This window comes from Peromyscus eremicus, chromosome 4 (assembly GCF_949786415.1).
Source record: "Peromyscus eremicus chromosome 4, PerEre_H2_v1, whole genome shotgun sequence".
Lineage (NCBI taxonomy): Eukaryota > Metazoa > Chordata > Mammalia > Rodentia > Cricetidae > Peromyscus > Peromyscus eremicus.
In genome coordinates this window covers 147,703,965-147,728,416 of record NC_081419.1, presented here as the reverse complement: position 1 = coordinate 147,728,416, position 24,452 = coordinate 147,703,965, and the positions used below count along the sequence as shown (strand labels likewise).

Below are 24,452 nucleotides of genomic sequence, written 5' to 3'. Positions count from 1 at the left end.
GGTGTCCCTTTCAATGTCTGACTTGGTGAGCTCCGGGACCCTTTTGGAGGTGTTCTGCCTGTCCTCGCGGCTGCTTTGCCTCTGCGTTGCCACCCAAAACCGACTCCCTCGGATGAGTCCGGTGGGGTGGCGGCAGGAGGAGGAGTTGGGTGGGGGAGGAAACCCGTCCCAGACGGCTCCAGGCTTTGCCTAATTACACAGAGCAAGGCAGGCTTGGCCACTTTCACTGTGCTCCCGCGCTAAGAGTATCTGGAAGACCTCAACAGACATTTCTGGGGTCTTGGGCCCATAAAGGCTAAGAACTTTCTGCATCCCTAGGCCCTTGCCTTTCCCAGGAACAGCCTGGCCTGAGTGCTCTGGGGCGTGAAGCACAGCGTTCTGGCTTTGTCGGGGGCGGGGGGGGGGGGGGGAGGGCTTCCTTGCCCTGAGCAAGGGCTCTTGGGGAGGCTCAAGGACCCTGGAGGCAGGGCTCAGGAAGGTCGCATGGGAGTGTGAGCTGCAGGAGCAGCCAAGCCCGGGGCTGTGCACTGCTCCAGGACGGTCTCCACCTCTTCTGGCAAGTTAGACCTATGAGTGCGCAGCTCAGCTCTCCAGGATCCCCAGTCCACAAGCAGCGGCACAGCCCAGGCGAGGGGCACAGGACCCAGCTCGCCCCAGCCCACGGCTGGCTGCCGGAGACTCCTTTCAGTGCCTCATACTCCAGTGAGCCCCGAAGGGATGCCTGCAGCTATGCTCCTCTACGCATGCGTCCTGGTGCTCTTGAGAGGTAGGTGCCACTCTCCCCAATCAACTCACCTTCTAATGTTCCCAAGGGCCCTTGGAGATGGTCACACTGGGCCTGGGTACCTGCCCTGTGCTGCTGCCCTGTGTGCACCCTTTCCCCAGACTCACCTGGAGGGCACCTGTGGTGTCTCCAAGATCTTTCTAGGCTCTGATGGAGGAGCTAGGTAACTAGGCGATATGTGGATTTTGTCCCTGGAGCCTGGCTTCCAGGTATCCAGAGTACCCGCTTGTGTTGGGGCATCAAGAAGTTTCAGATTATCCCAAGCAACCGAGTTACCCAGGTAAGGGACAAAATCCAGATTACTTAGATCTGGCCGTTGGGCTGGTCTTGCACACCAAACCCACAGACTGCTAAGGCTGTGTTCTACTGCAAGGTTGGGAGAGAAGGAAGGAAGCTTCTCACGGGTGATACCCAGCAGACCCGACAGTGGAGGGATGGGGGCTCTACCCAGGTGCCAACGGTGAGAATGAGAGTAACTGCAGTAGTAGGAGTGTGTCAAAGCCAGGGCTCGCCCCAGGCACAAACTAAGAATTCTGGTCCTGGTCAAACCTTGTGGCTTGGAAGCACAGATCAACACTGCATGTGACTGTGTGCCTACCCATCAGGACTCTGGGCCTCAGCTTTCTCCCCTGTGAGATGGACATGAAAACCCTGCCTTTGTCTAGGATTACTGTGAAGTACAGAGGGTGAGCCACAGGGTCCCCAGCTTGTTGCCAGTCACTGCCTGGCACCCAGAAACTCTGCAGTACACAGCAGCCCATATCCCAGGCCCTGAGGTCTTCTGGCAGGACCTCAAGCACACTCAGACCCTTTCAAAGGTAGATTTGGGCACCATAGCTCTTCAACACAGCCTTGCTTTCCTAATCCCAAATTTCTACACAAGATATTTTGAGAAAAGATGAAGGGACCTGGAGGGAAATCAAGGGAGGGGCGTGCTCACAGTTTGAAGACTTGCACATGCATGCATCCAAGGTTCATTCATCACAGCCTGCTTTCTCTGGCTGAGTAGAAATCAGAGGTCACACAGCTAGCCAGCCCTCAGCACTGAGCCATCCTAGCATAAAACTGACTAAGTCCCCCTCCCTGCTGGCTTACTAGCAAGTAAGAACAGGAGGTACAGACAGGGCAGGTAAGGGAGGAGCTGGTGCTGGCCGTTGTGGTGGACACCACATCCTCTCCACGCCTCTGGATCTCCCCAGGGCTCTGGGCAGGCCAGAGCAGGGGACACACTACCCTGGAAACTACACTCTCAGCTGCACTGTGGGCTTGTTGTCTTTGGCAAGCCTCAAGTTCCTTGCCATGCCAATAAAATCACTGAAGTTTAGCACCAAGGCTTGCTCACGGGGAGTCTTGTTGCTTCATTCCTTGTGACCTTTCACCACAGCAAGTCCAACACCACGAGAAAGAAGAGAAGATTGCCCAGTGGGACGACTAGCAGGGATCTGCTCTACAGCAGGGCAGCCCCTGGGTCAGACCCCTGAGGTCACAGAGTAACCACTCTACCCAGCTCAAGCTCCAAGGCTCCCTGATGCTAGGCCTAAGCCTGGCATTATGTTCTACACAGTGGTTTGATCAAAGCCCACTCTACCATTGGCACCATCACCAGATGTCCAGGTCCCTTGCATTCCTGAAAGGAAACGGAAACCAGCTAATTATCTGATTAGTTACACAACTCAGTACCTGAGCTGAAGCATGCCTGAGTGCCATCTCCAAGTTCTGGAAACTTCGGGTAGAATGGCACATTCCCCCCCTCTGCTAAGGAAGTTCAGATTGTACAAGCGATCACACGTGTGTCCACACACCCACCCACACCCAAGGTTTCTCAGCCTCCTCACTGTTGACCTTTGGAACAAGCTTCCTTATTGGAGAAGGGGCTGTCCTGTGCCTTGTGGTGGCTTGCAGCATTCCCCCCACAAAGTCACAAAATTCCAGAAGTGTCTCCTGACATTGCTAGGTGTCTTCTGGGGGCAAAACAGCCCCCTGTTAGGAACCTCTGGTCTGGCTAGTTCAACCCAATCGGGTAGGTTTTCACAAGAATCAGAGGATTTTGTTATTATTGCCCTGAGCAATCAGGAAATCTAGGGCACAGCAGGGACCCAAGAAAAACAGCAAATCCTGGGTGGCTTTTAATGGGACGTTGATTTTTACCATTTGTTCTCTCTTGGTCTGTATTTGAAAATGTCTTTACCAGAGGATGATAGGCATGAGGCTATGTACACATGATGCCAGGCACGTCCCAGACTAACCCTCTAGCTGCTGGGACCAGTTCCCTCCACAGCAATTTCTGGCTTTAAAAAAAAAATCTCCTTATTCAACAATTTATGCTTGAGGTGGGCAATGAAAAACCGCTGCCTCAGGGTTTTTTGTTGGGTTTTTTTTTTTTTCACTCTCTTACTTTTTGTGTATAAGGGTTATCTAATTTACGTCTTGCTTTTATCTAGAGCTGTCTACTTTGTGATGACAAGTTACCATTTAGGTACAGATTAAGCAGGTTAAAAAAAAAAATCACAGCTATTCCCTAATAGATTAGTTCTGACAGAGAGCAGTTTCAAAACCCAGTATAAAAAGGGGAAGGGGCTGAGGAGATGGCTCCGTCATGCGAGCCTGAGGGCTTGAGTTCTAACTCCTGGCACAGTGGCACGTATTTGGCCCCAGCACTGGGGAGGCAGAGACAAGAGGCTCCTTGGGGCCTATCGGCCCATCTTGCCAAACCAGTGAGCCGTAAGTGGGTAAGAGATCGCATCTCAAAGAATAAGATGGAGAGTGAATGAGGAAGATGGGTGTCAACCTCTGGCTTCCACACGACTGTGCACACATGTGCACATGCCCCCAACATACACACTATGCAGACACAAATACACAGAGACACACACATCAAAAACAAAACAAAACAAAACAGGGAGCAAATTAACTTAAATACACTTCTGCGGCATCCCAGGGGGAATAGAAATTGGTAATTGTGTTAATTATTTAAAACAAAGGAAATTATCAACAGAGACTTCATCTTGTACTTGGCAAGTCGCAGGCGAAATCAACCCGGCCAGCTGTTTCGCTTATCTTCTGACCGAGGCTGCTATCTTGAAATTCAAAATAACCAGCTCGAGGCAAACACGGCAGCTTCCTTGATTTTAAAACCATCTGGATGGAAAACCAGAGAGAGGCTACACGTGAGGAAATATGTGTGTGACATACAGGACGTTAACTGTGCTAATGAAAGCTGTGAGCCTAAATGAGCCCCTGACAAGCCTTCCAAGATACAGCGGTTCACCGCCAAAGTCAGTCTGCAAAATGAAGATCAATAGCCCAATACAAGGAGGAAGGGAGGCTATTAAAATCAACTTGAACTCGAGAACATCTAAGCCGAGCTTGGGGACTCTGGGGAAGCAATGAAATTCTAAAGTTGGCACAAAGGATGGTTATATCGGCCTGGGCAGTCGGGTCTCTTTGTTCTGGACATGAACCCTTTGTGCGAAGCCCAGCCTGACCCCACCCCTTGAGCTTTCCCACTGTTCCCAAAAAAACCCGGGACAGGGCCGGGCGGTGGTGGCGCACGCCTTTAATCCCAGCACTCGGGAGGCAGAGCCAGGCGGATCTCTGTGAGTTCGAGGCCAGCCTGGGCTACCAAGTGAGTTCCAGGAAAAGGCGCAAAGCTACACAGAGAAACCCTGTCTCGAAAAACCAAAAAAAAAAAAAAACCTGGGACAGGAAGCCACATCTGGAAAATGAGATGCCCAGCAAGGAGGAGGCAATGAAAGCGCCACATGGGTCAGGCCTGTTAGTTGGAGGGTGACCGATGGTCCAGGGAGCCCTGGGAAAGCTGGTGGAGGCAGACTGGGACCCACTATGACATCTGCCTATGCACCAGTTTTGAACATTGACCTGGGTCCCACCCTGGCTTTATTGCCTTCTTTGCTGTCACAGGACCCTTCAGCCGCCCTAGACCTGTGTCTCCATCAGTGGATTGGGAATGGTGACAGCTGTGGTCTCGGGATGCTGGAATCCAAAGGGTAATAGGATGTGTACTTAGTGCTTAGTCTAAGATTCAGGTGGCCCTGGAGCCACACTGCAGAGTGGAGCCTTTCCTAGAGGCTCCGAATCCAGAGAAGAAGGACCAGTGGTCCCGTTGACAGTCCAGTGCCACCGAATGCTGGTTTGCTCCCACTCTGGTATACTGTGTGCCCATCAAAGCTCTGCAGATCCCAAATGCTCACGAACCTCACATTATGCAGCCACACCCAGCCTTTCCTATCTCCTAGATTGTCCCTGACTCACAATGGAAGCCTCCTGGGTCCTTGTTTGTTCAATGGGGATGTGGGTGGCTATTAAGCTAATTATCAAGGCTGGAGAGGTGATGGCTCAACCGTTAAGAGAGCACGATGCTCTTCAGAGTTCAGTTTCTAGGGTCCTCGTGAAACAACTATGGGAAACTCCCGTCCCAGGGGGTCCGATTCCTCTGCCATATACCCTCATTCAAGCACAAACACATAATTAAAAATAAAATAAAAGTTTAAAGAGAAAGAATTGTCTAGCAGAGTGACTCCCGGTCGGTCCCAAGCCAGTGAACATATGCTAGGAGCCCTCTTGTGTAGGTGCTATCTGTCACCTGGGGTAAAGTGGAGGGACCAATTAGGCAAAGAACAGTCAGGGAGGGAAGAATCACAAGAGAGGTGAGGACCAGACATCACAGGTGTAAGGGTCCCTAGCCAGGGCTGGAAGGTTAAAGAACATTCCCTAAAAAGGTCCCAGGCGGACCAGAACTGGAAGTAAGAGACACTATTAGCTGGAAAAGCAGGAGGAATGTCCAGCAGGAAGAATGGAGTGAGCAAAGATCTGGTTGCCAGAGAAGGCAGAGGTGACCCTGGGGAGAGAGAAGGCCGTGGAGCTTGTGAGGATAGGGTGAGGGGTCAAGGACTGGATGAGGTTAGAAATCAGCAGGACCCAAATCCCAAAGAATCACAGGGTGTCAGGAAGGGGTTGGACCTTACGACAGTGGCCATGGAGACTCCATGGAAGGATTGTACACAGGGTGGATAGGGCTAGCCTTGCCTGGGGAGATGGTTTGCATTTGCTTCCAGCCTCAAGACTCTCTCTTCTAGACTTAGGACCCACACATGCCTCCACTTCAGTGCGAGTATGATGGGTGACAGGCTCTATGTACTCAGCATTCACTCCGTCTTACAAGTCCCACACCAGCTTAGAATCTACCACTGCACTGAAGGCTGTTGTCTTCATCTTCCAGCATCCCCAGAATGCAGAGCTCCTCACTCTCATCTGAGATGAAGAAGCCAAGGCACACAATGACTGTGCAGAGATGCAGCTAAACTATTAGCAAGCCTGAGGATCTTCCTTGGCAGGCAAGGTGGGCATGGTTTGCTCACATCATTGACCTCAGTCATCTTGTCTGAGGAGTAGGGAAAATCACAGTACCTAACAGACACAGCCCACAGGTCCCAGTGACCTGACCCTGCCTACAAACTTGGCTTCATCCTCTCAGAAAGAACACATGGCCCATGTGTGGAGGTCAGAGGGCAACTCTCAGGATTCTGGTCCCTCCTTCTACTATATGGGTCTTGGAGACTGAACTCACGTTTTCAAGCTTGGTCACAGGCTCCTTTACCTATCCTGAACCATTTCATCAGTCTCCAGATGCTCCTTTGCCTGCAGATTGTAATGTAAGTTCCCAGCATTGGAACTGCTACAAAAGGTGTGTGTTAAATATGTCCCTCGTCTTCCTCCCAAAGAGCTAGACAGCCTCCCCACAGATGGTCTGCAGCTCTCATTCTCACCTACCCCTGCCACCACCATTCTCCATGAGCCTTGCTAATGTTGACATTCCTGTCATGAGTATGGAGGGTGCCCCACTGGGTTAGGGAATTGTATTTGTCACTTGCCTTGTTGCTGTGACAACATCAACATACCTAAGAGAGGCAACAGCAGGATGGGCAGGTTTATTCCAGTTCACAGCTAGAGGGTCCAGTCCAGCACAATGAAGCCACAGCAGCAGGAGTGTGAGGCAGCTGGTCATCTCACACCTGCAGTCAAGAAGCGCTTGCTCTCGCTCTTCCCCCGACCCCTGGTTAGAGAACTGCTACAGGGCTTTCTTGTGCAACAAGGAAGGCTGAACTTTCATTATTATCCCTTCATGATCTACACATGGACTTTTGAAGACACTATAGCCAGGAAAACTCCAAGCTTTCTTCCCTTAAACACTGATCCCAGGCCGGGCGGTGGTGGCGCACGCCTTTAATCCCAGCACTCGGGCAGGCAGATCTTTGTGAGTTCAAGTCCAGCCTGGTCTACAGAGCAAGACCCAGGGAAGGCACAAAGCTACACAGAGAAACCTTGTCTTGAAAAACCAAAAAGAAACCACTGATCCCATTATTTACAGAATTCACTTTTACACCTACAGTGAAAATCATACTGGAATTTATCTCTAATTTATTTATCCCTATCTTAACGTCTTTACTGCATATCTCCACCTCCCTAGTGACTTCTTGCTCTTAATTTCTTGGTGTACACGATGCCTTGATCTTTCTTTGGATTTTTCTGCGTCTTTCTTGGCACCCTGACTTACTCTCATCTTAGGGTCACTGTCCAAAGTGTCTCCAAGGTCTCTGGATCCCAGGCACCTGACATCTGAATCTCCAGGGAGAATTTTCTCTTTCTGAGCCTTCGCTGGGATTTCCACACCTTTCTCGCCTGTTTGTTCCTCTGCTACATGAGGCAGGGACATCTCACCCTGTCTTCCTGGCCTCACATATTTTCCCACTGAATTTGCTCCTGTTTGTAGACTTGATGGCTCCATCATCTAGATTCTGTAGTCCAGTCTCCTGGTTGTGTGTGTGTGTGTGTGTGTGTGTGTGTGTGTGTGTGTGTGTGTAGGGGGGGGGGTCCTTGTGGCCTTCTTTCTCTCCCTATCTAATTTGTTATGCCAACTTGCCAACTTCAGATGGTAGGTGTCCTTTGGTGGCTTTCCTTGGGTACCTGGAGCTCAGGGACTCCAGATCTGGAATGACTGGGCCCTTCTCCTTTGGTTTTTTCTCGTTCATGTTCACAGTGTTGCTCCTCTGCTCTCCCATGAGTTGATTCTATTTGTCAGGGTTCTCAGGTCTTTCGTCTGCATGGGTCAGACAGTGTACAGCTTTTCTCCGGGACAGGTCTCTCACGTGTTGCTTCTTGCCCTGGAGTCACAGAGTACAGCCCCCTGGATCTCAACTGTCTGTATCTTTCAGACTTTCTGGGTGGCAGAGAAGTGCCACCTTTTCTCTGTGATGCCCAGGTCTCTGGTGTCCACCATGGTTTCCATAGTGTTCTCAGCATTCGGCATGCTCTCTGAGATTTTCCTGAGTCTGGCCTTTGCTCTGGAGTGCTCTTAAGGTTACAAGTGTCACTTCTTTGCTTGGTGTGGTTTGGTGTTTGGATTATTTCTTCAGAACCAGCCAGGTTCCTCCCCACTTTCCCCCTTTTATTCAGTCCAGAACAGAAGTCAGGTGATAGAATGGTCCTGCCCAGCTAAGGATGTTAAGGACGGTTTTCCCACTTCAGCTTATCTAACCTAGATCATCCCTCGCAGACATGTCCAGAGCCCTGTCTCCTAGGTGACCCTAGATCCTCTGAAGCTGACCATCATATTAACCATCACTAAAAATGGTACCTGGCTGGTCACAATGTCTCAGTGTCAGATACGACATTAAACACATACTGGGAGTTCTATGTAAGAGACCCAGGCAGACTGATCTACTGGCTGTCTGAAAGGAAGTTGATTTGGGTGTTTAGAGGGGGTCCTGTGTCCTCCCTGCTATTATTAGAGGGGATTGTTAGAGACATCCTATTCCAAGTCTAGTGGACAGGGCTTTAGAATTGGGTAATGGAGCCTCTGCAGGGTGACTGAGGCCAGACTATAATTAGAGATGGCTCACTATCTACTGGACACAGCTCTCAGGAAGGAGTTTGTGATTTGACAGTACATACTTGAGACAGTGGACATCCTGGGCTAGATAGAGTGTTGTCAAAGGGCAGATGTCTAGGGAGATTGCAACCTGGTAAGGTCTTGGTTGCTTAGAAGTCCCCAGCGCTGGTGACAGTCTTCAGAGAATCAGCACAGAACTCAATACTCAGTGCTCTTGGGTAGTCTGAAAGTCTAACAGTCCCTCATCATGATCAGCCCAGGGACACTAGTTGCCTGCTACTGAGAAGAACCAGGAAAAATGAAATCCTTAACCAATGCTGGGCTGTGTTGGCAGTGCATGGATCCTCTCCCACCCCACCCCTACTCCCATATCAAGTCCTGCTCCAGTTGAGACCAGACAGAAGAGCCCAGCCGATGACTTTGTCCCCTGGACTCTAGTCCTCTTTATCCTTCATCTTGGACCCAGTCCTGGAGGGTCCCTCAACCCACATACCTCACCTCCCTGGGGGATATGGAACTCCAACTAAGGATGCTCACTATGGGGACCAGACTCTCCATACATTCATACTCACAGCATGCTGGAAAACTGTGGCTCCCTCCAGCTGGATTCCAAAAGCTCTGTTTAGTCCAGTGAGCACCTACATCCTTCCAAGGAATACTCGTTAGGCTTCAGAAGTTCCATGTAGCTTCTTTTGGCTGCAACCAAAATACCTAGTGGTTAGGTCCTAGCCCATATGCCTCCAATGTCTCTTGGGGGACCATGCTTTCAGAGTAGTGAGCTAAATGGCTCTGTGCCACAAGCCTTCATTGTAGCTATCACAAGAGCACGGTGTGCATTTGAAAAGACGTATCTAAGGGATGTGAGGAGACAGATGAATGGGCAAAGCACTTGCCATGCAAGCATGAGGACCTGAGTTTGGATTCCCAGAACCCAGGCAAAGCTAGGCACAGTAGCACACGGCTATAATCCCAGCAATTCTACAGGAAAATGGGAGTCAGAGACAGAAGAATCCGTAGAAGTTCACAGACCAGCAATCCTGGCGTATGTGGTGGCAAGCAAGAGATCCTACCTCAAGCAAAATGGAAGGCAAGGACCAACACCTGAGGGTGTCCTCTGAGCTCCACACAGACACCATGGCAGGAGTGTAACTTGAGTTTTCATCTACGAACATGCATACATGCACATCATACCCATACACACACAACATACAAACACATCACACACATCATACATACACATACAAATGCACACATCATACACACACACAAAGATGAAAAATATATATCTAAATTTCCCTCCCAGAGCCTCAATACTAAATTACACAGGAAGAAGAGTCAAAAGCAATAGCTTACACCCAGCCCCACTCTCTCCCCCAAGTGAGTGCAAATCTGGAACAAGACATGGGTGTGTTAATCTTGGAACCTCTAGTGACCACAGCAAATGAAATTGATTCTTCTTTGGCATGGACGGCTAGAGTGTCTTAGCATGTGTCTTTGGTGGCTGGTAGTATTTGCTAGACAGTGGAAACTGAAGTCTATGCTGTGGGATGGTCTGTACGTCAAGTGTGTTGCTGATTGGTCAGTAAATAAATCACTGATTGGCCATTGGCTAGGCAGGAAGTATAGGCGGGACAAGGAGAAGAATTCTGGGAAGTGGAAGGCTGGGAGAGAGACTGCCAGCCACCGCCATGACAAGCCGCATGGGAAGATCCCGGTAAGCCACGAGCCATGTGGCAAGGTATAGATTAATGAAAATGGATTAATTTAAGCTGTAAGAACAGTTAGCAAGAAGCCTGCCACGGCCATACAGTTTGTAAGCAATATAAGTCTCTGTGTTTACTTGGTCGGGTCTGAGCGGCTGCGGGACTGGCGGGTGAGAGAGATTTGTCCTGACTGTGGGCCAGGCAGGAAAACTCTAGCTACAAGTCTACTCTTGGGCTCATTAGTTTTAACCCAAGGTTGACAGGCTCCAATTTCCTCCCCAGCAACCCGCAGCTCCTGAGACAAGACTATCTGGGTTTGACCACAAGCAGGGTTTGGATTTACTGGGTCTCTATCTTGGTTACTTTTCTGTTGCTGGGATAAAACACCCTTACAAAAGGAAGGAAGGGTTGACTTTGGCTCAGAGTGCAGGATATGCTCCATCGTGATGGGGAAGTCAAGGCTGCAGGAGCCTGAGACAGCTGGTCACATTGTGTCCACAGTCAGGAAGCAGAGAGAGGTGAATGCTGGTGCTCACCTTACTCTCTCCTTTTATATAGACTAGGACTCCAGCACAGAGAATGGTGCCACCCATAGTGGACGGGTCCTCCCACTCAATCAACCTAATGAAGATAATCCCTTGACAGACACACCCAGAGACCTGTCTCCCAAGTGACTCCAGACTCAGACAATTAAGGCTGACTATCACATGTCTGTAGAGTCCCACAGTACTTGGCATTTCCATCTATCTCTTCTGAAAGTCAATGAAGGTGACCACCAAAATGTCAGAGAAGATGACAACCTCCCATTAAGGAATGAGTCTCAGTTTGCTAGTAAACTCCAGATGGAGAGTTTGGGACTAAATGTTGTCATGGGATGTTCAAAGGTAAGAGGAGTGTGTGTATGTGTGTGTGTGTGTGTGTGTGTGTGTGTGTGTGTGTGTGTGTTTTCTTAGGTGCCACTTCTACTAATATTAAATGAGGTTTTCTTATTTTGATTTTCAGATTTATTTTATTTTATGCATATGAGTGTTTTGTCTGAGTGTATGTCTGTATATCACAAATACATGCCTGGTGCCCACAGACATCAGAAGAAGGCATCTGATCCCCTGGAACTGGAGTCACAGACAGTTGTAATTTGCCATGTGGGTATCAGGAACTGAACCCAGGGACTTCTACTAGAAAAACACATGCTTCTTAATCAATAATTCATCATTTCATGCACCCTCCCCTTAATAAGCATAGATAGATCCTTTTCCCATACAACACAATCTGAATACAATTTCCCCTCCCTCTACTCCTCCCAGTTCCTCCTCACCTCCTCTCCCATCCAGATCCACTTCCTTTCTGTCTCTCATTAGAAAAGAACAGGCTTCTAAGAGAGAACAACCAAACACGACAAAATAAAATAAGACAGAAAAAAACCATCATATCAAAGTTGGACAAGACAACCCAACAGAAAAATAAAAGATCCCCAAGAGGAAGCATAAGTGGGGCTGGAGAGATGGTTCAGAGGTTAAAGAATACTGGCTGCTCTTCCAGAGGTCCCTGGTTCAATTCCCAGCATCTACATGGTGGCTCACACCTGTCTGTAACTCAACTTCCAGTGGATCTGCCTCCCTCACACAGACATGCATGCAGACCAATGTACATGAAATAAAAAATAAAATTTAAAAAAAGAGAGAGAAGGCATAAGCACCAGAGACCCACTGGTTTACATATTCGGGAGTTCCACGAAAGTAGTAAACTGAGAGCGCTCGTATACATGCTGAAGACCTGGTGCAAAGGCCCTGTGCTTGCTGCTTCAGTCTCTGTGAGTTCGTATGAGCTTTGTTCAGTTAAAGGACCTTGTTCTCCTAGTGTCCTCTGTCCCCCCTACTTCTTCTGCCTCCTCCTCCTTGGGGTTCCCTGAGCTCTGAGGGGAAGGATTTAATGGAAACATCCCATTTAGAGCGGTGTATTCTAAGCGCGCTCTCTCTCTCTCTCTCTCTCTCTCTCTCTCTCTCTCTCTCTCTCTCTCTCTCTCTCTCTCATGTCTGGCTGTGGATCTCTCTATTTGTTCCCATCTGCTGCAGGAGGAAGTTTCTCTGATGATGGCTGAATAAGGCACTGATCTACGAGTACAGCAGATGTCTTTATCGTTCTTTTTTTTTTTTTTTTTTTTTTTTTTTTTTTTTTTTTAAGACCAGTAGTATTTGGTTTTACCCTAGGTCCTTGGGCTATCTAGGCTCTGCTTCTTGGTCATCTAAGCAGTATCAGGTATGGGTTTCATCTCATGGAGTGGGCCTTAAATCAATCAGACATCAGTTGGTGTCTTAGGGTTTCTATTGCCGAGAAGAGACACCATGACCACCACAACTCTTATAAAGGAAAACATTTAATTGGGTGGCTTATAATTTCAGAGGTTTAGTCCATTATCATCATGGTGAGACATGGTGGTGTGCAGGCAGACATGGTGCTGGAGAAGGAGCTGAGAATTCTATATCTTGATCCGCAGGCAGCAGAAGCAACTGTGTATCACACTGAGCACAGCTTGAGCATGAGACCTCAAAGCCCACCCCCATAGTGACACATTTCCTCCACACACCTCCTAGTAGTGCCACTCCCTATGAGGACCATTTTCTTTCAAACCACCACAGTTGGTTATTCCTACAGGACTTGTGCCATCATCGCCCTGGCATATTTTGTAGGCAGGACAGATTGTAAAGCAAAGGTTTTTGTGGTTGGGTTGATGTTTATGTTTCTCTTTTGGTAGGCTGCAGAGTACCTTTCCATGTCATCGACATTAGAACATGGGGGTGAAGGTTCTATGTAAGCATCAGCTTAACCTCTCCATATCCAGTGAGTTGTGTGGATGTTGTCTTCAGCAATGAGGCCTTGTACTCAGTTTGTGGAGAGCAGCCTATTGTCTTGGCAACAGCCTGGGTTGTTTGGGTATTTCCATGGGACTCTTTTGGCCCACAACTCATTTGGAACTGGAAGCTTCATTTGGTAACAAGAGATGGCCAGTAGGGGTTCCACCTCCCTTAATGTTTGGAGACTTCATTAGGATTGTCTTCATATATTACAGGAAGTTTCCACTGCACCAGGTTTCCATACCATCCCTAAAATGCCCTTCATTCTAGTACTTTCCCCTGATTCCACCCACATATCCCTACTCCAGTTCACTCATAAAATCTATTCTATTTTCCCTTCTAAAGAAGATCCATGTGTACCCCCAGTCCCTTCCTCTATGGGTCTACAGACTGTAGCTTGGTTATCATTTAGTTAACAGCTAATATCCAGATATAAGTGAATACATACCATATTTATCTTTTTGGGTCTGAGTTACCTCACTCAGGATGATTTTTTTTTCTAGTTCCATCCATTTGCCTGCAATGGTGTCATTTTTTTTAAGAGCTGAGTAATACTCCATTGTGTAAATGTACCACATTTTCTTTATTCACTCTTCTGTCAAGGGACATCTATGTTGTTTCCAATTTCTGGTTATTGTGATTAGATCAGCAATAAACATGGCTGAGCAAGTGTCCTTGTGGTAGGCCAAAGAGTCGTTTGGGGATATGTCCAAGAGTGGTATAGCTGGGTCTTAAGGTAGATCAAGTCCCATATTTCTGAGGAACCTCCACACTGATTTCCATAGTGACAAGTTTGCACTCTCATCAGCAATGGAGGAGTGTTCCCCATGATCCACATCCTCGCCAGTATGACTGCCACTTGTGTTGTTGATCTTAGCCATTCTGACAGGTGTAAGATGGAATCTCAAAGTAGTTCTGATTTGTATTTCTCTAACAGCTAAGGATACTGAACATTTCTTTAATAAGAGTTTCTCAGTCATTTGAGTTTCCTCTATTAGAAATCTCTGTTAGATCTGTACCCCATTTTTCATTTGGGTTTTTTTTAATATATAGTTTCTTAAGTTCTTTATATATTTTGGATAATAACCCTTTATTGGATGAGGATTTGGTTAAAAAAAAAGCTTTTCCTATTTTTTAGGCTGTGGCTTTGTCCAAATGATAGTGTCCTTTACCATGCAGAAGCTTTCTGGTTCTGTTTCATGAGGTCCCACTTATTAATTGCTGGTCTTAGTGCTTGTGTTAATAATGTTCTGTTCAGAAAGTCTTCTGTGCCAGTGAGTTCGAGGCTACTCCCCACTTTCTCTTCTATTGGGTTCAGCATACCCGGTTTTATGTTGAGGTCTTTGATTCATTTGGAGTTGAGTTTTGTTCAGGGTTATACGTATGGATCTATTTGCATTTTTCTACATGCTGATATCCAGTTTGACCAGCAGCATTTGTTGAAGATGCTGAGATCTTTTTCCAGTGTGTGTTTATGTCTTCTTTATTAAAAATCAGGTGTCCATGGATGTGTGGCTTTATGTCTGAAGAACACTACATACTCATCAAAGGAAAAATACACCAGGATGATATGTCAGTTTTTAGCATCTAATGCCCCAAACACAAGGGCATCCATATTTGTAAAAAGAAATACTACTACAGCTTAAATTATACACTGACACTCATGCACTGTTAGTGGGAGACTTCAATCCTCAACTCTAACCAATAGACAGGTCATCTAGAAAAAAACTAAACAGAGAAATGCTAGAGCTAACTGACATTAATAAATCAAATGGATCTAACAGATATTTATAGAACATTTCACCCAAACACAAAGGTTATACATTCTTCTCAATACCTCATGAAACTTTCTCCAAAATTGACCACATACTTGGACACAAAGCAAGTCTCAATAGATGCAAGAAAACTGAAATAACTCTCTGCATCCTATCAAATCACCATGGGTTAATGGTGTATATCAACAGCAACAGAAAGCTTGCAAGCTCATGGCAGCTGAACAACTCTCTACTGAATGAAAAGTGGGTCAAGACAGACAGAAAGAAAGAAATGAAAGACTTTCTAGACTTGAACGAACATGAAAACACAACATACCCAGACTTATGGGACACAATAAATGCAGTGCTAAGACACAAGATCACAGCACTAAGTGCCTACATTGAGAAAAAGAAACCTGGAGAGATCTCATCTTAGTAAGTTAGCAGTACACCTGAAAGATCTAGAACAAAACAAAAAAAAGAACTAAGATCCAGGAGTGGACAGCAAGAAATCATCAACCATAGGCTGAAATCAATAAAACAATAAAAGAACAATACAAAAACAACAATGAAATAAATTGGTTCTTTGAGAAAATCAATAAGATCAACAAACCCTTATTTAAATTAATTAAAAGGCAGAGAGAAAATATCCAAATTAACAAAATAAAAATTAAAAACTCATAATAGACACCAAGGAAATGCAGAGAATCATAAGGACATACTTTAAAAATCTGTACTAGGCTGGGCGGTGGTGGCACATGCCTTTAGTTCTAGCACTCAGGAGGCAGAGGCAGGTGGATCTCTGTAAGTTTGAGGCCAGCCTGGTCTACAGAGTGAGCTCCAGGACAGCCAGGGCTACATAGAAAAATCCTGTCTCGGAAAAAAACAACACAACACAAAACAAAACAAAACAAAAAAAAACAAAAACCCTGTACTCTAGAAAACTGGAAAATCTAAAAGAAATGGATAATTTTCTTGATAGGTACCATTTACCAAAGTAAATCAAGACCAGATAAGCAATTTAAACAAACCTATAGTCCCTAGTGGAACAGAAGTAGTCCAGTTGGGAGAAACGTCTCCTAATCAAAAGCCGAAGACCAAATGCTTTTAGTGCAGAATTTTACCAGACTTTCAAAGAAGAGCTAATACCAGTACTCCTCAAATTATTCCACAAAATAGAAACAGAAGGAACATTGCCCAACTCATTCTATGAGGCCGTAGTTACCTTGACACCCAAACCACACAAAGATCCAATAAAGAATGAGAATTATAGGCCAATTTTCCTCATGAACATAGATCAAAAGTACTCAATAAAATCCTTGCAAACAAAATCAAGAACACATCAAAAAGATCATCCACCATGATCAAGTAAGCTTCATCCCAGAGATGCAGGGATGGTTCAATATATGAAAATCAATAAATGTGATCCACCATATAAATAAACTGAAAGGAAAAAACCACATGATCATCTTATTAGATGCAGAAAAGGCCCTTGACAAAATCCAACATGCCTTCATGATAAAAAGAATACGAGCGACATACCTAAAAATGATAAAGGCAGTTTACAACAGGCTCATAGCCAACATCAACTACATGGAGATGTAGACTGAAGTTTCTTGGTCCTGCCCAGTCTCACCAGGGCAGCAACCATTTTTATAAAATAATCACCGGAGGCTTAATATTAATTGCAAGCTGTTTAGTCTATGGCCCAGGCTTATTACTAACTAGCTCACTCATCTTAAATTAGCCCATTTCTATTAATCTATGTATCACCATGTGTCTTGTGGCTTTACCTGAGTTCCATTACATCTTGCTTCTCAGGCAACAGTTTGCAGCATCTTCTTGACTCCACTTTTCTTCTCCCTGTCTCTTTCTTGGATTTCCCACCTGGCTATAACCTGTCTTGCCATAGGCCAGAGCCACTTCTTTATTAACCAATGGTAGCAACACATATTCACAGCATACAGAAAGACCATCCCACAGCATGGAGAGAACCCAAAGCAATTCCACTAAAATCAGGAACAAGACAAGGTTTATCCACTCTCTGCATATCTATTCAATGTAGTTCTTGAAGTCTTAGATAGAGCAATAAGACAACTGAAGGAGATCAAGGGGATACAAATTGGGAAGGAAGAAATCAAAGTATCGTTACTTGCTGATGATATGACAGCATACATAAGTGACCTTAAAAATTCCACTGGGGAACTCCTTCAGCTAATAAACACTTTCCACAAAGTAGCTGGGTACAAAACTAACTCACAAAAATCAATAGCCCTCCTATATACAAATGACAAACAGGCTGAGAAAGAAATCAGGGAAACAACATCCTTCACAATAGCCTCAAATAATATAAAATATCTTGGAGTAACTCTACCCAAGCAAGTAAAAGACTTGTATGACAAAAACCTCAAGTCTTTGAAGAAAGAAATTGAAGTTATCAGAAGATGGAAAGATCTCCCATGCTCATGGATCAGTAGGCTCATATAATAAAAATGGCCAATCCACCAAAAGCAATCTACAGATTCAATGTATCCCCCATTAAAATCCCAACACAATTCTCCACAGATCTTGAAGTAACAATTTTCTTTTTGTTTGTTTGTTTGCTTGTTTGTTTGTCGAGACAGGGTTTCTTTGTGTAGTTTTGGTGGCTGTCCTGGATCTTACTCTGTAGACCAGGCTGTCCTTGATCTCACAGAGATCTGCCTGGCTCTGCCTCCTGAGTGCTGGGATTAAAGGAGTGGGCCACCACCGCCCCGTAAACAGACTCATTTTTTTGTTTTGTTTTGGTTGAAAGGACAATTCTCGGCTTCATATGGAAACACACACACACATACACACACACACACACACACACACACAAAAAAAAAAAAAAAAAAACAAAACAAAACAGGATGGCTAAAACAATCCTAAACAATGAACTGGGAAGTCTCACCATTCTTGATATCAAGTTATACTACAAAGCTATAGTCACTTAAAAAAAAAGCATGGTATTGGCATAAAAACAGTCATACTGATCAATGGAATTGAATTGAAAACCCAGATATAAACCGTTCTATTTTTTAATTAGTATCAGATGAATAGCTCTGGCCATGGTAGGCCCACATAAAAATACTTATTTTTTCTTTTGTTGAATGATCAAGTAGGAGCTAGGGAGATAGCTTAGTGAGCAAAATACTTGCCTTGCAAAGCATGAGGACCTGAGTTTGATCAAAACCTAGGCATGATGGCATAGACTTGTAGTCTCAGCCCTGGAGAGGCAGGGACAGGCAAATTCCTGGGTCTTCTTGGCCAGCCAGCCTGGCCTAGTGGACAATTATTACCAAGCCAGTGAGAGATTCTGTCTCAAAAAAGAAAAAAAAAAGGTGGGTAATGCATGGGGGCATGAGGAATGACATATGGGGAGAAAAGGGCCTGTGGAGGTCCCCACTCTGCATACTCTGACCCCTGAAGATGGAAATCATGTGGTAGGATGGATGCAGAGGGGCCTTGGCACCCTGTTCCACCACAGTCAAAGACAGTAAGGCTTAGGTGAAGGAGACAGGCGCCACCTAAGGAGCTGCAGGGCCATCATATCCAGATCATATCTGGGGACTTTTCTCCAGTGACACTTAAGAGATCACAGAGATGGCCAGGAGAGGCCAGCAGGAGGAGAGAAACAGGAGCTAAGCATTACTGTGGATAATTTCTCTTGAAATAGGCTCTTCTGGACACAGTAGGCCAGGCTAAGAGCAGGCAAACTGAGGGGCGCCTCCCAGTGTCTGCTTCCCTCCTCTCCCAAGGTTCTAGAAGCCCTGTCTTTAGTTATTGTTAGCTATTTCTAGCCTCCCTTGCAGCTAGAGGCCCAGTGGTGCAGTCAACTAGATGGACCACATGTCTCCTCCCTAGGAGAAGTGTGAACATGAGAACACTGCTCGGTCGTAGAGACTAAGGTCAAGTCCAGGGAGAAGAATCCTGCTCACACCCTCTGTAGGAGTGCTGTGGGAAACTGTCACCACAGTCAGGGTCATTCCTAATTAAATGAAGGACGTGGGGATTTGGAGAGCCCCAAAGCCAAGGTGGTGACAGGACACTCAAGTAGCCACAGGTAGAGGCACTCCCAGAAAGAGAGTAGAGGGGAGGGCCGCTGCAGGCTGTGAGGAGTAATAGCGGACTGAACATGATTTCCAAGAAGGGGACCAGTGTGAGAGAGCTCAGAGAACTAGAGACTATGACGTCAGGAGGAACACCACGATGCAGACGCTGCCCTGCCTCATGTCCCCTGGCACAGAGGATGGTGTGGCACTGGAAACTGTGGTTTCCAGGTCAGAGTTTAGGGCCCAACAGAACTCAGTGGCCAGTTTAGACACACTTTCTCCAAGCCCCTTCAGCCTTACCTCCACCTCCATACCTCCTTTTCCATCATATGCGTCCCCACTGGCTTTTCCCTAAACCAGCAACATTGCTTTATGCACAAAAGCCAGCTCACGAAAGCCAAGGAGAGCAACAAAATCCCCTTTTTTCCTGCTTTAGGAAATTACATCCTTGTTAATCAGGAAACATGACATCACACCACCGCCACTCGCCGCAAAGCATCCTTTCCTGGCTTCCCAGTGCCCAGAGGGCCAGGTTAGGAAGGCTAACAGTTCAGCATCAAGCCAGCAGCCCACCCCACGGCTCTGATTACAATGCAACTCCTGAACAAATTTCCTCACTGAGCGAGCACATTTGAAGCTGGTTTACATTGTCTTTGCTTGGCTGACCTTGTATGCTATTGAATTGGAAAATGTGGTTTGTATTGTAAGTCCTCTTAATAATGTATTAAAAAAAGAAAACAAGAGACTTTTCCATTGCAAATGAGATATGGAACTCCATATTTAGCATGGAGAATGCCTCAGTCTGTTTTGAAACATATTTTTCATTAGCTAGACTTCTCACCGTAACAGAGATTTAAATTTTATTTTAAAAACAGCCTGCCATCCCCTACATGCTCATGTATTTATGTGTACTCTTTCAAAGAGACTATCTAGAAAGATATACATGCCAACAGTGGTGGTGCCTGTGAAAAAAATGAGAAGACATTATTAAGTTTCTGTGTGCTGGCTTATTTCTCAATATGAGAATTGTTCCTGGGTCTGGTGGCACATGTCTACAATCCTACACTTGAGAGACTGAGGCAGGAAGATTAAGAGTTCAAGACCAAACTGGGCTACAGACTGAAGTAAATTCAAGGCCAGTCTGGGCTATAGAGTGGGACATTGTCTCAGAGAGAGGAGAGCTAGGTGGTGGAGATGGTCACTTAATAATGGTGACATTTTGAGGTGATATCATGGCTAGTAAGAAGCTCAATGGACCTTCCCAAACTATCAGGGCATGACTTCACTAGACAATAGAATCTCACAGCACTACCATGGTATACGTGGCCCCTGTTCACCAAAGACATAGTGTGTGTCACTGTGTGACAAGAGAGGCTGCCTGGAGCCTACTCCCCACCAGCCCTGTGACCTTCACTAAATGCTGTGACTGAGTTGTCCCTGCCCTAGAATTCCCAAGTGAAGGTTCTGACCCTAAGGACTGCAGGATGTGACATTGTTAGGAGATGGGGTCTCTGAGGCTATTGAGTTAATCTGAGGTCATTGGGATCCCTAATCTGAGGTGACTGCTGCCCTCATAATGAGGCAACATTTGGAAAAGGACATGCAAAAGGGATATCTATGTGAAGGGATGCAAAGAAAAGGTAGCCATGTACAAGCCACAGCCATATTGGACGGAACGCAAGAGTTCAGAATGATTCCAGCCCTCTGATCCCTTGACCTCCCCTCTAACCTCTGCCTCCAGAACATGAGAAAAGCTCTGTCCATTGTTCTGTGGACAACAGGTAAAATACTTATTCCCCAAGTCTAGCTGGCCCTATCCCTGGCTGTGGGTTAACCTGGGGTAGCCCCAAGGCACCAGCCCCCCTTAGCCACACTCTACCTTTCTCCCTCCTTCCTTCAACCAGGTGGTCCACGTACCTCTGATCAACCCCATCTACAAAAGCAGCTTCTTCTCCCTATGGCTCCTGCTTCTGAAGTCTATTTGCTCCAATTTCCCATTCCCTGGGTCTCCCTCTTCCAGAGGGATTCTTGGGACCAAGTTGACATCAGTAAGTTCAGACACCCGAATATACATAGTGATCTTCGTCTCTGGCCTGGTTTGGGAAACAGGCTCTGCATTTTACTTATCATAGGAGCAAACCTCCTTCCTCAGCATTTCAACTTCTCCCTCCTCAGTGCCAAGTCCAGACCTCTTACACTCAGTGTGACCACAAGGAGCCTCTAACAGTCCCCGTGACCCTCCACTCTTCTGTGCCTCTTTGCAGCTTCAGTACTCCCAGAGTCTCCCTGAATAAAGTCTAAATTTCCCCCACAATCACTGTGGCCCAGGCCAGCACCCCACCAGCCTCATGCACTGCCTCTGTACTGCTGAGCTCTGCTGTCCCTGGGACCTTTGCCTCGTCTGCTTCTTAGTCCCACCAGACCCACTATAATCAATCTCCCTCCCATCCATGTGCATGCGTGTGTGTGTGTGTGTGTGTGTGTGTGTGTGTGTGTGTGTGTTTTGTGTGTGTGTGTGTGTGTGTGCTTGTGCGCATGTGCCAAGGCCAGAAGTGGACATCAGCGCCTTCCTCAATAACTCTTCACCTTATTTTTTTGAGACCGGGTCTCTCACTGTACCTGGAGCTCACAGACTGAGCTCCAGAAATCCCCATCTCCACCTCTCATCATTGGCATTACAGATATACGCTGCCATGTCTGGCTTTTCTGCATGAGTGTTGGAATCAAACTCTGGTCCTCATGCTTGCAGTCTCTGAGACATCTCCTCAGCCCTGAGTGAGGCCTGCTACTCTCACCTGTCACTTCCCACGTCAGTTCCCTGAGCTCCCCACCTGTGATTGTTAGGGTTTCTATTGCTGTGAAGAGACACCATGACCACAGCAACTCTTATACAGGAAAACATTTAATTGGGGTGGCTCACATACACAGCTCAGTGGTTTAGTACATTATCATCATGGTGGGAAGCAAGGCAGTGTGCAGGCAGACATGGTGCTAGAGAAGGAGCTGAGAGTTCTTACATCTCGACCAGCAGACAACAGGAAGTGGTCTGAGACCCTGGGAGTGGCTTAAGCATAAATGAGACCTCAAAACCCACCCCCACAATGATTCACTTCCTCCAAGGCCATACCTACTCCAACAAACCACACCTCCTGATAGTGCCACCCCCTATGAGCTTATGGGGGCCAGTTACATTCAAACTACCACAGGGGACATTCTCATTTAAATCATCACACCATTCTTGGAAACCACCTTGCAGGTTGGGTCAAAGGATTCACTCTGTTTTCAACTGTGAGATGCTAGACTAAGGACAGACACTCGGCTTTCTTTCTTAGCAACATCCTCACACTGAACACGGTGCCTACCTGTAACAGGGGCTGCCCCAGCGAGTGATAAACCAAGGCACCCACTGCACAGTCACTATGCTCTTGGAGCCCTGAAACCAGCCTGGGCTTCAAGCCTCCCTGCAGCCACATTCACAGTGCCTCTGCGTCCCTCCCACACCTGCCCCGGGCTCCGTAGAGGTTACTGCTAAAGAAAAGCACTAATTGCATCTACTAGAGTTCTCTTTCAGGATTCAGAAAACCAACCTGCACTCATTAACCCTGGGGAAGCTGGGCTCACACAAGTGCGTCCTTCCCTCCTCTGCTTGTACAAAGGATGTGTGAGGACCTGATCCCTCCACATCCAGCAGTCTACACTTCTGCTTTGGCCTTAGCAGCTCTGGGAAGGGAAGCCTGGTGCACCAGCCAAATCTAAGGCTGAGGAGACAGACAGAAGCCTGGAGAGGTGAGGTCAGGGTCACAGTGACACAGCCATGACTTCCACCCCAGGCTGGTGGGGCACAAGGAAGTTGGTCATCTGCTCTGTCAGTGGCTGGGAGACTAGGGTGTGGGGACCCCAACTAAGGCAGCAAGCCACATGCCAGGTAATTGATGCCTCTGTTTCTCATTCTAAGTCAAAACAAGGGAAAGCACGTGAGCCTTCTTTCCTGTTGCCTGTTGGCTCTTCTCACACTAAGGCTCTGACCCCACTCTATACAGAGAAGGAAACTGAGGCTCTCAGTGGGGTGGGGGATGGGGCACTGGTGTGTTATACAGAGTTTTGCAAAGCAGCTTCCCACCTGGATCAAGACCAGTTACAGGACCTTATAGCTAATGCCCATGCCCTAGAGAAGCCTGAGGCACAGAAAGGATGGCAAGCAGATGGGGGAGGGGGCATGGGGAGTTAGCAATTCTTTAATCCAGAAGCTTATGAATGCTCACAATCAGGCAGCCCTCCACTCATCCTGTCTATATGACCCAAGAAGGGCTCCGTGAAGGCTTTGTCAACTCACTGCCATGACATTCCTGACACATCCTGAGACAGGGCAGGTGTTGTCCGTGTAGCCTGGCTTCCTGGAGCATGTGGTTGGCCCTGGTAACCATTGTCAGCATGTGACTCTAGAGATAGGATGGTAGGCACGGAGGACCCTGAGTGTCAGGGCACGAATGAGTGTCCCATCAGCACTGGTGGCCAGAGGGAAGGTGGAAAGCCACCAGACTCTCAGTATTCTCTGCAGAGGGGCCGCAGGGGATGCCAGGGGACCCACCTCATATGTAAAAGGCCAACAGAAAGGTCTCTCTAAGCAGGTAGCACTTCAGGGGATGAGGATGAACTAGAAAGCTTAAAAAATGTTTTCTGACTGAGGGTACCGCAGGTGCCGAGCTCCTGCAGTGAACCACCTGCACATGAGTTTAAACTGACAGCGGTTCACAGGTTCCCAGATGCGAAGGGCACAGGGCAAGAGAGGAGCTGCAAAAGCAAATAATCTTTTCTATTCATTCTTTGAGAATTTCATACACGTATACAATGTACGGTGACCATATTTGTCCCCTTCCGCCCACCCCTGTCTCCAAATCTCCCTGCATCCCACGCCTTATCCCCGCACTCCCAACTTCATGGCCTCTCTTTTTCTTTTTGTTTTTTTTTAATAATCCACTGAGTCTAATTAGTGCTGCCCACATGAGCATGAGTGTGTCAAGCAGATTTTCAAAAATATGTTTACTGGGACTAGAGAGATGGCTCCGTGGTTTAAAGCATTGGCTTCTCTTACAGAGAACCTGAGTTCAAATCCTCAGCCCAGATGTGGTGGCTCACAACCATCTATAACTCCAGTTCCAGGGAATCCAGCACCCTCCTCTGATCTCCATGGACACCAGGCACACATGTGGTACACAGATACACACGTAGGCAGAGCAGTCATACATATAAAGCAAAATAAATAAATCTAAATATACACACTCACACACACGTTTGCTAACTACAACAACATACACTTTGCAACACAACACAGGAAGACATTGCAAGTCCAGCACTCACCCCAGGACCCAGCTGTGCC

The 24,452-nt window shown here is 46.9% G+C and overlaps 1 protein-coding gene across 2 annotated transcripts in view; it reads left to right on the top strand.

Annotated features, from left to right (window-relative positions):
- Positions 1-475: 475 nt before the first annotated feature.
- Positions 476-24,452, top strand: part of Apcdd1l (APC down-regulated 1 like) — a 61,228-nt gene continuing 37,251 nt past the window's right edge. For both annotated transcript variants that reach the window (XM_059262022.1, XM_059262021.1), the window contains exon 1: positions 476-766. In XM_059262022.1, the coding sequence (XP_059118005.1) occupies positions 718-766 (49 nt within the window). In that variant the 5' untranslated portion in view covers positions 476-717. The remainder of the gene's footprint in view (positions 767-24,452) is intronic.